Source organism: Xyrauchen texanus, chromosome 12, assembly GCF_025860055.1.
Source record: "Xyrauchen texanus isolate HMW12.3.18 chromosome 12, RBS_HiC_50CHRs, whole genome shotgun sequence".
Taxonomy (NCBI): domain Eukaryota; kingdom Metazoa; phylum Chordata; class Actinopteri; order Cypriniformes; family Catostomidae; genus Xyrauchen; species Xyrauchen texanus.
The window spans coordinates 11830929-11845468 of NC_068287.1; the positions used below are offsets into that span (position 1 = coordinate 11830929).

General features: G+C 36.2%; 1 protein-coding gene across 5 annotated transcripts in view; it reads right to left on the reverse strand.

Annotated features, from left to right (window-relative positions):
• Positions 1-14101, reverse strand: part of LOC127653119 (rho GTPase-activating protein 44-like) — a 92134-nt gene extending 78033 nt beyond the window's left edge. For all 5 annotated transcript variants that reach the window (XM_052139650.1, XM_052139654.1, XM_052139652.1 and 2 more), the window contains exon 1: positions 13889-14101. In XM_052139650.1, the coding sequence (XP_051995610.1) occupies positions 13889-13941 (53 nt within the window). In that variant the 5' untranslated portion in view covers positions 13942-14101. The remainder of the gene's footprint in view (positions 1-13888) is intronic.
• Positions 14102-14540: the final 439 nt, after the last annotated feature.

The following is a 14540-nucleotide window of genomic DNA, read 5'->3' on the forward strand; positions in this document are numbered from 1 at the left end:
GTGCTTGGAGCAAATTCTCCTGTGTTAGTTGACACAAATTTTGGAGTTTTGCCCTAAGATCAATAATGTATTGAATTTAATTTTTACTGTTTGAAGGTCCCTCCTCCCAAGTTTCCCATATGACGTCAAGCATGCTCTGCGGCCACCGCCCATACAGCAGCTCGAATGGGGAAAACACCGTCGAGGCTTGTATGCCCTCTTGAACTGCAAATAACAGAGACATTTATCCCAATTTCTAGCATTCTCATGCACAAACTTACGAATTGTATTTTTCAGAGTTTTATTAAATTGTTCCACCAATGGTGAATGGTAAACACTGGTGCAAATCAATTTAATACCCAATAATTCATACAGTTCGCATAGTGTTCGTCACATAAATTTAGTGCCTTGATCAGTGAGGATTTCTTTCGGAATCCCCACTCGGGAGATTATTCTGAAGAGCACCTACGCAACACTACAGCCTCTGCTAAGATGTTGCGCAGAGGCGCTGCTTCTGGATATCGCGTTGCATAGTCCACCAGAACCCATACAAAGTTCTGTTCACTCTAATGGCCCGAGGAGTTCCATGCCAAATCTTTCAAAGGGGACCTCGATTAACGGGAGGGGGAACAATAGTGCTCTTGGGGTAGATAGCGGATTCACCAGCTGACCTCACCGCACACTAACTGCGAACATCCCTGCGAATGCCTGGTCAATAGAAATGGGCCATTAGTCAGTTCAGCATCATTTCCTGCCCTAAGTGACATGCCAACAGATTATAATGAGCCACCTGGAATAACATTTACTGAAAAATTTTATCCTATCAATTTTTTTTTTTGAGCAAATGAGAAGCAGTAATTATGATTCATGTCAGGACTTCAGAGCAATTTTGAACTACACATGAAAAGAGCTTGTAGTCAAAAATGTCTCATTCTGAGCTTTGGTGATAGTTCATTAAATTGTTGATTATAAGTGTAGAAACAATATATTTTTTATTTATTGCTAAATATTCAGATATATACAATAATTTAAATAGTTTGAGAGTGTAGGGAGACCAAATTGATTACATCATCCACAGTGCTTCGTGGAATTGGGTGGTCACTGCAAAGCGATTTCACACTGAAAGTGATTCTGGTTTTCCTATAATGTTTCAGCATGAATTCTGCTATTAAACATGTTTTGCAGAAATAATGCAGAGTGATAGCTTTGACAGCAGCATATACAGTACTATCAACAACCTCTGAGCTTACAGTAAGTCTGCCTTTAAAGGTTTATGAGTTATCATTAAAAATCAATTAATCTAAGGGGAAAATAATTAAATTTTCAATTCTGGAACCAGACTGTTGTGCTCTTTTGCAACTGGAAGCATGTAAAGATGCCAATTATACATCATCTGTAGTGGTTGAATCCTGCAAGTAAGTCCAGAGTACTTTTATACAATTCAAACTCTACTGCAGTTCACATGAACATTGGGTGATTCACTGGTGCTCACTAAGTTTGAAAACAAAAAGCTTTCAAATCAATCAAATTACCAAACTCTGATGTCAAACAGCCTCAGAACTGCACCAAAGTGTGAGCTCTAGTGTGAATGCTCTTTAAAACATCCCCATGCAAAAACACACCACAGCAGCCAAATGCACTTCCAGTTTCTGCGCTCAGCTTGGTAAACCTACTCAATCTGGGTTAGATTTGTGACTGCAGATGCTTGCCTGTGGTCAGAGAGACGTCATGAGGAGCCTGTGTGCAAGCTCATTTGTAATATTTTCTGACCTAAGCGTGCATTTCCTCTGAGCCAAGCAGAGGGGGGAAAAACAGATTAAAAGAAACAAAGATTGTGAGGGGACCACAGTGCCCACTCCAAACAGTGGATTCGTTTTGGTAATTGGACCCTGCATTAGAGAGAGTCTGCCAGCCCTTAATTGCTTTTGCAGACATCTATTACTGCACCGCAATGAGTATTATTTCTAAGGAGTGAAGTTGCTTTCTCATGTCTTCACCATTCATTATGATAACACCATATTCTCCAACAGGTGGACTAGTATCCCTTTCTCTGTGTGCAATCAGGGCAGTGACTGATCACTAAGCAGTGGACGAGGAGCATCACACCAGCAGCATTCACATGAGTTCTGTCTCTGTGCTGCTGACACTGCACACCTGCATGCCCCCAAAGACACAGAGGTGGAGGCAGGAGAAGAGAAGAGATGGAAGAATAGCCTCTTTATAGAAGCATTTCTCTTCTACTTAAAAACTAGGCCACTGCAGAGTGACGAAGAGATGCCATGATGGCTGAAAAAAGACACTGTCCCTGTGACTTACATCAAATATAGGGTATGCTAATGATAGAGCTACAGTAGGAGGGCTAAGTCTCAGATTCTGAGCCCATGCTGGCACACATTGACCCTGCCTGTGTACTATGAATATTTTTTGAACTGGCAAAACATTAAAGAGCATTTTCTAGTATCTAAGAATGGAGGTGTCACAGTGTCTTCAAAGAGAGAACGACCACAAAACAGCAAACATCTAGAAACTCAGACATTATACTAAAGGAATGCAAAATATATTGGTGACCATATGGTATCTACCAATATTAGGAATATTTTTTTTATTATTAAGTCAAGTTAAGTTATTAATGTCTCTATTTCAAACCTTGAGAGCTGCCTAATGCCAACAAAAAAAAACAGGTTACCTTACAATGTATGGTAAAAAAAAAATATTTAACAATAAAAAAACATACCATTTTACAGCAAAATAAAATTAAAAATGTTTTTTTAGAAGTAAAAAGTATGATTTATCTTATAGTTAACAGAAAATGTATATAATTTTATCAAGACAATACACGTAGCATACTTTTACAACAATAATTGAAGTCCCTGCGTAACCCACATTTGCTTTTATTTTTGATAACAGTTATGCACATTGTGGTGTTTTATGTTAAATATGATATTGTTTGACAAGAAAAAGTATGTGAACCCTTTGGAATGCCCTACATTTATGTATAAATTTGTCTTAAAATCTGGTTTGATCTTCATATAAGTTACAAAAATGAACAAACACAATCTGATTTAATAACACAAATGATTGTATTGTACATATTGAATACATCATTTAAACATTCAAAGTGTTGGTTGGAAAAAGTATGTGAACACCAAGGCTAATGACATCAACAAAAGCTTAGCAGAGTCAGTAGTTGGCAAACCTGGATCCAATTAATGAAACAAGATTGGAGGTGTGGGTTAGAGCTACTTTCACTTTTAAAAAGCACTCAAACATTTTGAGTTTGCTATTCACAAGAAGCATCTGCTGACGTGAACCAAGCCTTGCAAAAAAGAGATCTCAGTTGATCTACAATTAAAAATTACTGCTTTGCATAAAGCTGGAAAGTGTTACAAAGTAATTTAGAAGAGCTTCGATATTCATCTTTCAAATTTTCTATAAATGGAAATGATTTAGTACTGTGGCTACTCTCCCTTGAAGTGGCCGTCCAGCCAAGGTGACACAAAGGGAACACTGCAGAATGCTCAATGGGGTAAAAAAGAGCCCTAGAGTGACAGCTTAAGACTTGAAGGAATCATCGGAACTGCTTAACATCTCTGTTCATGAGTCTACTATATGGAAAACATTAAACAGCCATGGTGTATATGGCAGGACACCACGAAAAAAGCCGCTGCTTTCCAAAAAAAACATTGATGCCAACCTGAAGTTTGCCAAAGACCACCTTGACACTCCACAATGCTAATGGGGAAAATGGTTTGTGGACTGATGAAACTTAAGTTTTAATTGTTTGGGAAGAAAATGCAGCACTATGTATGATGAAAAGGGCACCGGATACCAACATGAAAATATCATCCCAACAGTGAATACTGTTGAGGGAGCATCACAATTTGGGGCTGCTTTGCTGCTTCGGGGCCTGGACCACTTGCCATCATTGAGGGAAAAATTAATTCCCAAGTTTATCAAGATATCCTACAGGATAATATCAGGGTGGCTGAGTGCCAGCTGAAGCTCAGCAGAAGTAGGGTGATGCAGCAAGACCATGAACCTAAACCTTGAAGTTTATTCACAACAGAATGGCTTAATTTTCCACCTTTTGGAGTGGCCCAGTCAGAGCCAGACCTAAACCCAGTAGAGATGCTGTGAATGTCCTCAAGAGAGCCATTTAAACCAGACATCTTATGAATATGGCTAAGCTGAAGCAGTTCTGTAAGGAACAATGGTCCAAAATTCCTTCTGAGCAGGTCTAATCCACAGCTACAGCAAACGCTTGGTTGAGGTTATTGCTGCCAAAGGAGGATCAACCAGTTATTAAATCCAAGGGTTCACAAACTTTTTCAACAGCACTGTGAATTGGATGTGTTCAATAAAGACATGAAATATTATAACTGTTTGTGTGTTTTTAGCTTAAGCACATTATATTTGTACATATACATTATATACATCAAACTATGCCATTATGTTTGTCTATAGCATATTATGTTTGTCTATACGTGTGACTTTGATGAAGACAAGATCATATTTAATGACCAATTAATGCAGGAATCCAGCTAATTCCAAAGGGAATTACTTTTTCTCGCCATTGTATGCACATTTTATGCATGTCACAAGAACAACTCAACTTAACACTCTAAATTGAAGTCTTCAGCATTACCATGCAGTATGTTGCTAAGCTAAAGTTAATAAGTCCAAAAATATTAACAGCACAAACAAATATTGAGGGAAAAAGTCCATTTTAATTAAAATGGAACTAATTTTATCGTTACTTTTCTGTACTGAATGAATTAAATTTTTAAAATTGTAAAGTATTATAAAACGACATTTTTCTCAATTCTGTCCACCATCTTTAATAAATGTTTTTCACAGTCACTCTCTATACATTCTGTAACTATCTTATTCATAAAGAAATCATTCAATGCATTCTTAATTTTGCTGCCTAGTTTTGTGAACAGCCTATGAAGCCTTAAAATGCTGTTTAGGTAGGCAGTTCACCAGTGGTAGGTCTCAATCAGCTCCCTAGCTCTGGCACTGGCAAGGGTGTTCATCCACTGAACATTGGAACATTTATGACTCAATCAATCAACTGTGACACAATAACAAGCTTGTGCATTAAAACACAACTAGCATTAACCAACAATATCACTGTAGATATGACACTGTTGTGCATTTTCATTGTAGATATTCAAATGTACAGTAATAATGTAATTATGAAAGATAAATGACTTAAATAAAGAAATAAAAATATAAAGGAGTATATTTTTAATCTTCTTTATATTTATATATAATCTTGTAATATATCTTATATTTAACTTTCTCAATATTTAATATTTAAAAGATTGTTTCTCTTTCAAGGTCATTATGGATGAAAGAAGTTACAAACAACATCTCTTTTAACCCTTGTGTGTCAATAAACTTGAAATTTGAAATAAACATGATTTATATTTTTATGGTTAGCACGTTAGCACATTCTCAGCACATGAGACATTTGTCTAAGCGGTCTCGGGTATTTGTTTTAGTATAAATTATATTTAGTATGAAAGAATGCGTAAGAGTAAGCATCACATATAACTCAATAACTAAATTCTGCTTCATTCTGTGATCGGAATCCACATCATTCCTCGAGCGTCTTTAATCTATCACGCGTACAAGCATCATAATGCGCATGGATTAAAGGAATTTGAAATAACATCCGACTTGGATCTGATATGGATTACGATTCTGTGTATTCTGTACTGAGAATGTGCTAACGTGCTAACCATAAAAAATATATATCATAAAAGTTTAAGGACCACTTCATGGTCAGAATGGCGACCTTTTGAATCACGCTCGCACCAGAGAACTATTGCACCTCGACCTGTAAATGGCCAAAATGCTCTGTTCGATTTTTCCGAGACCCTCTACTCTTCCCTGTGGAACACGGAAGCTTGATCTCTGACCCACATTCTGTAGATCTGAAATTCTGCGGCTTGAATTTTAGAATATTGAATTTGGTGTTCTGAATTTGTTCTTTACCTTGAAAACTTGAAGCTGTATTTTTTAAAACTGAATATTTACAATGTAAGAATTCAGAACCAAAAATGTGCTGATATGAAATGTCCAGGATTAGTGTTTAAAAAATTCAAATTCAAACCTATTTAAAATGCAACGTAATATTACATTTGGAAAAATCACACTTATAATTCAAATTCAAAAGTCTATATTTCAGATGTACACAATTCTAATTCAAATTGTTTTGTCATAATTCTGGCTCCATAATAATAATACAGCAAACAGAAAATAGGAAAAAGCATGTACAGCGGGTGAAATAAGTATTGAACACGTCAACATTTGTTTCAGTAAATATATTTCCTGAAGGTGCTATTTACATGAAATTTTCACCAGATGTTGGTAACAACCCAAGTAATCCAAAACAAGAAACCAAAACAAATGAGCTCAGCAAAATATGTTATGTGTAACAATGGGAAAAAGTACTGAACACATGAAGAAAGGGAGGTGCAAAAAGGCATGGAAAGCCAAGACAACAGCTGAAAACTATCAGTAATTAAAAAGCAATCCAGCCCCTTGTCAGTGCAAAATAATATCAGCTGGTTAAGTCCCAACTAATGGCCTACAAAAAGGTCTCATTGCCAAGGTGTCACACAAGACACATCTCATGATGGGTAAAAGCAAAGAGCTGTCTCAAGACCTTCACAACCTAATTGTTGCAAAACATAACAATAGCATTGGTTATAGGCGCATTTCTAAGCTTCTGAATGTTCCAATGAGCACTGTTGGGGCCATAATAAGGAAGTTGAAAGACAATCATTTCACCATAAATTTGCCTCGACCAGGTGCTCCTCGCAAGATTTCTGACAGAGGAGTGAAAAGAATAATCAGAAGAGTTGTCCAAGAGCCAAGGACCACTTGTGTAGAGCTTCAAAAAGACCTGCAATTAGCGGGTACTGTTGTCTCAAAGAAAACAGTACGTAATGCACTCCACCGCCATGGCCTGTATGCAGGCTCACCTCGCAAGACTCCAATGCTGAAAAAAAGCATGTTGAAGCTTGTTTAAGGTTGAGGAGCTGCTTTTCAGCAAATGGTACTGGCAAACTTCACATAATTGAAGGAAGGATGAATGGGCAAATTTACAGAGACATTCTTGACAAAAATCTGCTACATACATCACCAATCACCTTAAATCCCATTGAAAATCTATGGAAAGAACTGAAGATCAAGATTCATAGAAGATTTGAAGACTGTTTGTGTGGCAGAATGGGCCAAAATCAAACCAGAGCAATGTATGTGACTAGTTTCTCCATACAAGGCAAGTATTAAATAAATATCAGTAAGCGTGTCCAATACTTTTTCCCTGTGTCATTTCACATTATTACACATAACTTCATTTGCTGAGCTCATTTGTTTTGGTTTCTTTGTTTTGGATTACTTGGGTTGTTACCAACATCTGGTGAAAATTTCATGTCAATAGCACCTTAGGAAATATATTTACTGAAAAAAATGTTGTCGCGTTCAATACTTATTTCACCCGCTGTATTTGCTCAATAGTCAAAACATATGAAAAATGGGGATATCAGGTGGAAAATATAAAATATTGAAATTTTGAAGCTCCGGAACGAAAACATAATATCAAAGAATTCACCATATTATGCTTTAATGGTACTGGGATCAATATGGGTTTCAATGTGGACATTTTTGTCCTTAAGGTCCTGAGTGTAACTATTTTATTATAGATGTATTATACTGAGGTTGAAATATCAAAATTCCCCCCAAAATACACACCTTTGCAAAATGTATGCCTTTTGGCATTAACACAGTCAAATTATATATATATATATATATATATATATATATAAAAAAAAACTACAATGAAAAAGACAAAAATGTCCTGAAGTTTGCACAAGGGTTAAAGATACAATAAGGCCTTGACTTCATTGTTTTACACCTGTGCTCATCTTCTAATGACTTTAAACACTTCAAAACATGAAGGGATGTTGTTCTTGTAAGGGATTATAGCGAGCAACAATGCTCCCTGGTTTTTAAGGTTAATTTTTGCGATTGAGACAATGCCCTGACAACTGAACTACGGAGCTGATTGAGACGCAACCTAGGTTTTTAAACAGTGATATAATATCAAGGTTTATTTTTGGCAACTTAAATGCTAACTCTTAATTTGAACTTAGAATGAAATTTTGATGATGTCAAAATGTGAACTATTCAAAAAGTTAAAAATGTTCTATGCCTGACTACTAACATATTAAACAGTTAGCCATCATATCTAATGTACATTACAATGTTTTGATGCTTGATTTCACCGAAAGTATGTAAAATAGATTGAAACTTAACTTTGACTAGCTTACTTTTTTCAACATTAAACAAAACACATAAATTCAGACAGATTTGAAATAAAGTACAATTAGAGCATGCTAACATGACTTTATTTAGCTTCACTGGAAACCCCTCTGGTTCCTTGTAGCTTTGCTGCAGAAGCAAATAATCAATAAGCTAACAAACACATCATGTAACACAACAACTTCAGCATATGAGTTTCAGTCTCATGGTCTCACAACATGACAGTGGCAATATATGAGATTTGATGAGTCATCCAATCTGAGCATAAACATCAACCTGGATTGCATTTCTACTGTATTACAAGAGGACACTGTTCTGATTGCTTGATCCGAACCTGAGTTTGATTCCTCTACCATTACAATACTTGACTTTGTACTACAATATGTTTGCAATATGTGTACCACCGTGAGTTCTAATGGCAGATGTTTACCACTGTTTCACAAAAATGAAAACTACTTACCAAAGGCCATTACTGTAGAGACAAGAAGCAATGAAAAATTCCTTATAATATTGGCAAATTGAATGCTATCAATAGTGATGTACTTTCACAAGCTAAACGGGATTGCTTTAGCAATAATTGTGAACCCCAAAAAAGGCATCGCTTTCATGAGTAACTGATGACATAAATTCACTTTAAAATGCATTACTAACCCATCTTTAAACAACCAATGGTCAGTGAAAGCATTAATAAGGACTCAATAAATAACAGATATACAGTATACCACTCATGGACGATTGTTCTCTGGAAGGATTCCCCTGCAATGTGTGGGCACTCCCTGTTGTGTGAACATGTTTGTTACGCTGGACCATAAATCAACATCTACACTGTTCCCTATCTCTGCTGATGGTGAAAAACACACAAATCTGAAAGCACTTACATACTGTCCGCTGTAAAAAAAACAAGCTGGCATTTCTGAAGGGCGGGGGAGGCTGCCACACTTCCTGAGAGAGAAAACACTAGAGGCAGTGCAAAACCCCACCAAAAAACAAACAAACTCACAAACACTCACAGCCACAAAAACATGAATGAGAGGACTATATATAAAGTCCCAATGAGAACAATGTGTGTAAGGGCACAAATACTGCCCATGAGCTAGACACACACATACATGTGCAGTGGGTGCGTAGTTATTTTCACCACATTGGGCAAATGGAAATCTGTTTTACGGATGAGAAATTAAAACAGTAGGGAGGGTTGGGGAAAAAGCTATAAAAGCATTGTGGACAAATGTTAAATGCCTTAATACAAATGTATAGCTACATCAAGGCTAGGCGGTATGACATATATATTGTTTAAGGTAGAAATATGTCCACATTTCTGGTAGAGATTCTGCTATACTGTTTATACCACGGTAGATATAATTGTGCAGCTACGGGCAGGACTGCTTCTGCAAAGAAACATGGAGTAATGTGAAAATACAGAGTGGGACATTTTCCAAACAAGTTAAGACTACAAAGTAAATGCTATTACGGGGATAGTTCACCCATAAATGAAAATTCTCTCATCATTTACTCACCCTCATGTCATTCCAGATGTGTGTGACTTCCTATTTCAGCAGAACACAAAGGAAACTTTGTAGAAGAAAGTTTTCAGCCCTGTAGGTCCATACAATGCAAGTGAATGGTGACCATAATTTTGAAGTTCCAAAAAGCACATAATGGCAGCATAAAAGTAATCCATACGATTCCAGTGGTTAAATCAATGTCTTCTGAAGAAAGGATGTGCCAGAAGGCGAATACCTTATTCGGAAAGGCACGAATAACGGATTAATCCGAATAATATAAAAAATATTCCTATGACTAATTATCCAAGAGACACAAGGATAAAGCGACATTTTAAATAAGCATATCCAAAATTACAATGAATTTATGAATCTGTGCAGCCAATATTTCTAAAGTGTAACATTTTGAATGAAAATGTGCACATTGTTATTTCAAATCGGATGGGTGTGAACTCGACTCTGTTAATTGTTCACGTCTGAAGCTTATCAAGTATAAAATTAAGATACAACATCATATACACTTTCAACTTCTTGAAATGTCTGTTAATGTATCAAACGATTCACACGTGAGTCCTGAGTGCGATGTTAAATTCCTGACCTGAAGTTGACCACATTTATATCCACATCAGTGATTAGGATAATTATCTGGTTAAGAACATTATTTTTATTATTATTTAACTATAAATATACTTAACTATAAATATAAAACAATGGTGTCTTATCATAAAAATTCCTGATATATATAAATATTATTATTATTAGGCTAATATTATGAAAAGGTATATACAAAGCACATTTTCGGTTTAAGCCCCGCCCACACCCGGTTCTATCCAAATACAGAGACAGATACAGATAATTTTGCCATATGAACAGATACATATAAAAATACATATAATGGATTCGCTGCACACCCCTATTCAGTAGCTAAATGATAGGTGTGGGTGAGGAACAGATAAATATTTAAGACTTTCACATTTTTCATTTAAAATGTTTTGGCAATTTACGTTCATTGTGCATATCTCTACCCACTGGGCAGGGAGGAGAATGTATACTAAAAAAGGACTTAAATATTGATCTGTTTCTCACCCACACTTATCATATCACTCCTGAAGATATAGACTTAGCAACTAGAGTCTTATGGATTACTTTTATGTTGCTTTTTTCTTTTTGGAGCTTCAATGTTCTGGTAACCATTCATTTGCATTGTATGGACCTACAGAGCTGAAATATTCTTCTAAAAATCTTTGTGTTTAGCAGATGAAAGAAAGTCAGTTACATCTGGGATGGCGTGAGGGTGAGTAAATGATGAGCTAATTTAAATTTTTGGGTGAACTAACCCTTTAATGACTGTAAAGCAAAGCAGTTGTTTTCGGTTGACTGGCAACATTACAACAGGGCACATTATTATAGAATTCAAATGTTGTGTGGTCACAGCAGAAACTATCTGTTTTATAAAGTTAGTTTCACTTTAGTTTTCAACTCAAGTGTGATATAATGTGACAATGTTTTTGCACTGATGTCAAGCTTATCATTTATTTGTTATGAATAAACTTATATTTTGGTTTGCATCCATCATTTTCTGAATAAAAATGACAATAATCAAATTAAATAAAGTGCTTTTCATTTTAAAAAGTATTTAAATTTACAGGATTGAGGCATTACCATGTTTTCTTATATAAAAACAAATTTCAATAAAATTACAGCAAATAACTTAACTACCAAATACCATTTCTGTGATATAAAATTGCTCTAATAGATGCTTGTCATTCCACCCACCCCTAATATAAACAAATGTCACCATGTCAATTGGGTATATACAGTAAGTTAAAATCACCTTTGTGATGTAAACCAAATAATTTTTAGACTACTTGCTGTCTCCTGCAGTCTTAATGTGTCAGGCAGCAGTCCTGGGCCACTGGACCTAAAATATAATGGAATCTTTGCCTCTTGAGTAACTATAGTGTAATTACATTGTAATTGCACACATATAACAGCATTATAACATATTCCATCCTCTGATAAATAGCCTTCTTGAATAGTTTAAAGCACAAAGATGATGGTGATAATGGATATCAGAAGTCAGTGAAACAAGAGCCATTGATCACATCTTACACTGCATTACCTCTACATAAGTCTGTCAAGGTCATGGACAGAGCATATAAGTACACACCATGCCACTCTCAGCTGGTATTGGGCAATGTGACTCTTGTGATAGTACATGACAGCAACATGCAAATCTATTTCACAAAGCAAACCTTAGTCCAGCATGCCCCTTGCCAGCCCTGGCACATATTATTGCATCTCAGGACACTACTGTTTAGGAAACATGTTGTTGCTCATTACGAACAGAATGCCACAGTGGACTACTACCACTGTTCCCTGGACATTGTGGAGGAAAGGTGGGGAATACTAATTCAGGTCTTACGTACAAACGCACACACAAAATGCGAAGCCCTGAGCAAAGCTGGAGCTGGGTTGGCCAGGCTTGCCATTTTCCAGTACCCTGCTAATGCCAGCCAGAGGCAATGAAAGCAATCTGACTTCTAAATCTGACTTGTATTTGAAATTATGACCCAAAACACTGATGCATAATCTCCCAGCAAGGAGTTGCCCGATAGCAAAGCACACCTTCTGGCCCTACGCACTGCCTTGTGTAGACAAGCTGTTCTCATTGCCAGGTGGGGAGAGAGGTGGGGTGGGCGAGGAATGTAACAAACAAACGGAGCATGTGAAAGGTCAAGTGTTGCACACCCACTCCAGCATAAACAGGATAAATATTGGTGCAACCATGATGCACAACTGACCAAAAATAAAAAAACATATCTCTACCTCTCTGTCAAAATGATGTTGCTTCTTTTTGTTTTTAAAACTTGATTTGCACAACCCACATTATAATGCATTATGTTCTGCATGCATGGAAATGTAAAGCAGGAGTGACAAAAAATTAAGAATTATTGATAACACTTTACATTAATATTTCCTTTGTTGAGAGATTATAAAAGGGCCTATTAATAAAAGTAATTTACAAATGCATTATAAATCATTGATATGCAGTTAAAATAACATTAATAAAAATGATGACTTTCATGTAATACTTGTCAAACAGTGGGCCATTTTATCTCATATGTTATATACATGCTTAATAAATATAGTTATTCATACTTAATACACTTATTCAAATTAATAATAAAAAAATAAATAAAATGCCTAAATGTATGATGAATGAATGAATGAATTAATATTTGTATTAATATTATTATTCAGAAACATCTTAATATGTCAAAATTGACTTTTGCTTTTAAAACATGTTGGCAGTTCTCAATATATTGCATAAATTACTTCATGTTTTAAATGGAAATCTGAAGCTATGCTGTCTGAAGCAATGATGACCTTCTACTACATCAGTGACAGATCTTGCTGATGTACTGCGCCCAGCTCCTCCTTGTTCCAGAGCTCAGTGCGTGATGAAAACATTGCGCCTTTCTCATTTTCCCTCATCTGCATCCATCTGCATCAGCTGTACATGTCAAACTCACACCTATCATTCAAACCAGTTACATCTGATAGAGCAGGGAGATAAAAAGCTGCATTTGATGGAAATACACCCGTGAGACGTTTGTGCGTCCTGATATCTGTGCCATGGGGAACCTCTGAGGGGCATTGCGCTGGAAAAACTACCTCTGCAGTAAACCATTTACGCATAATACGCAAAGGGGAAATGCATGCACCACCTCCGATTATGGATTTATAATAATGCATAACATTACATGAAGATGATAATGCATGAAGCTATTTAAAGATGCGTTGCGCAGTCAGGATACGTGATTTTTGATAGCTCAGACCAACACTTGTGTATAAACATATGTATTTTTACATGCACAAACCAGTGAAAGTTTGAATGGAAAAATTTATTCGAATGAACACTGAATTCGAAACCACTGCAGGTTGGGATGGTTTCCCATTCAAACTTTCACAGTTTTTTTTAATTTTTTTTATTATATAAATAAATAAATATTAAATAAACTTTGTCACGCAATGAAATGATCACATTACAAGATCATAGCGCTCACCTGCCAACAGTCTGGTTGGCGAGCTGTCGCATCCGATTGAATTGCTTCTTCATTTTTGTATATTTTTTTCTGCGTTAACACCTCAAGCGCAAAACACTCCGCATTTCTCTCAAAATAAAGGCCCGTATTCCGGTGCGAACATCCACATTATTCCCATCACACGCCCTCATTGCAAACATAAAAATGATGGAAACGTCCTAAGATACATCTTTCAATGCATTTTTGCGCTGCGCTCGACTGCTCTCTGTAAAATAGATGCTGCTTGCTGGGCGATTCTCAACTCGGCAAAGTGACAGCAGCGGAAAGATACGAGCGTGGTGTGGCATGGGAAATGTAGTTTTACACGACTCGTGCTTGTTTTATTGAGTCTGTGGAGCGAACTGTAGTTTCACAAGGGAATAGGCAAACAATGATAATAAATAACAAATATTAACACTATTTTCCGCCAAAACCCAGCAGTTAGCCTACTTTATTAATGTACAGTTACAGTAAAATCACAACGAGATCTTTATCCAGTGAAAGAAGAGAGCAGAACTTTCCAGATTATTTATTTATACATTGACACCTGTATAAAATTAAATAAATAAAGAGCAATACAGAAATAACAAAAGAGGCTATACAAAACATTGACACGACATATTCTAGGAGTATT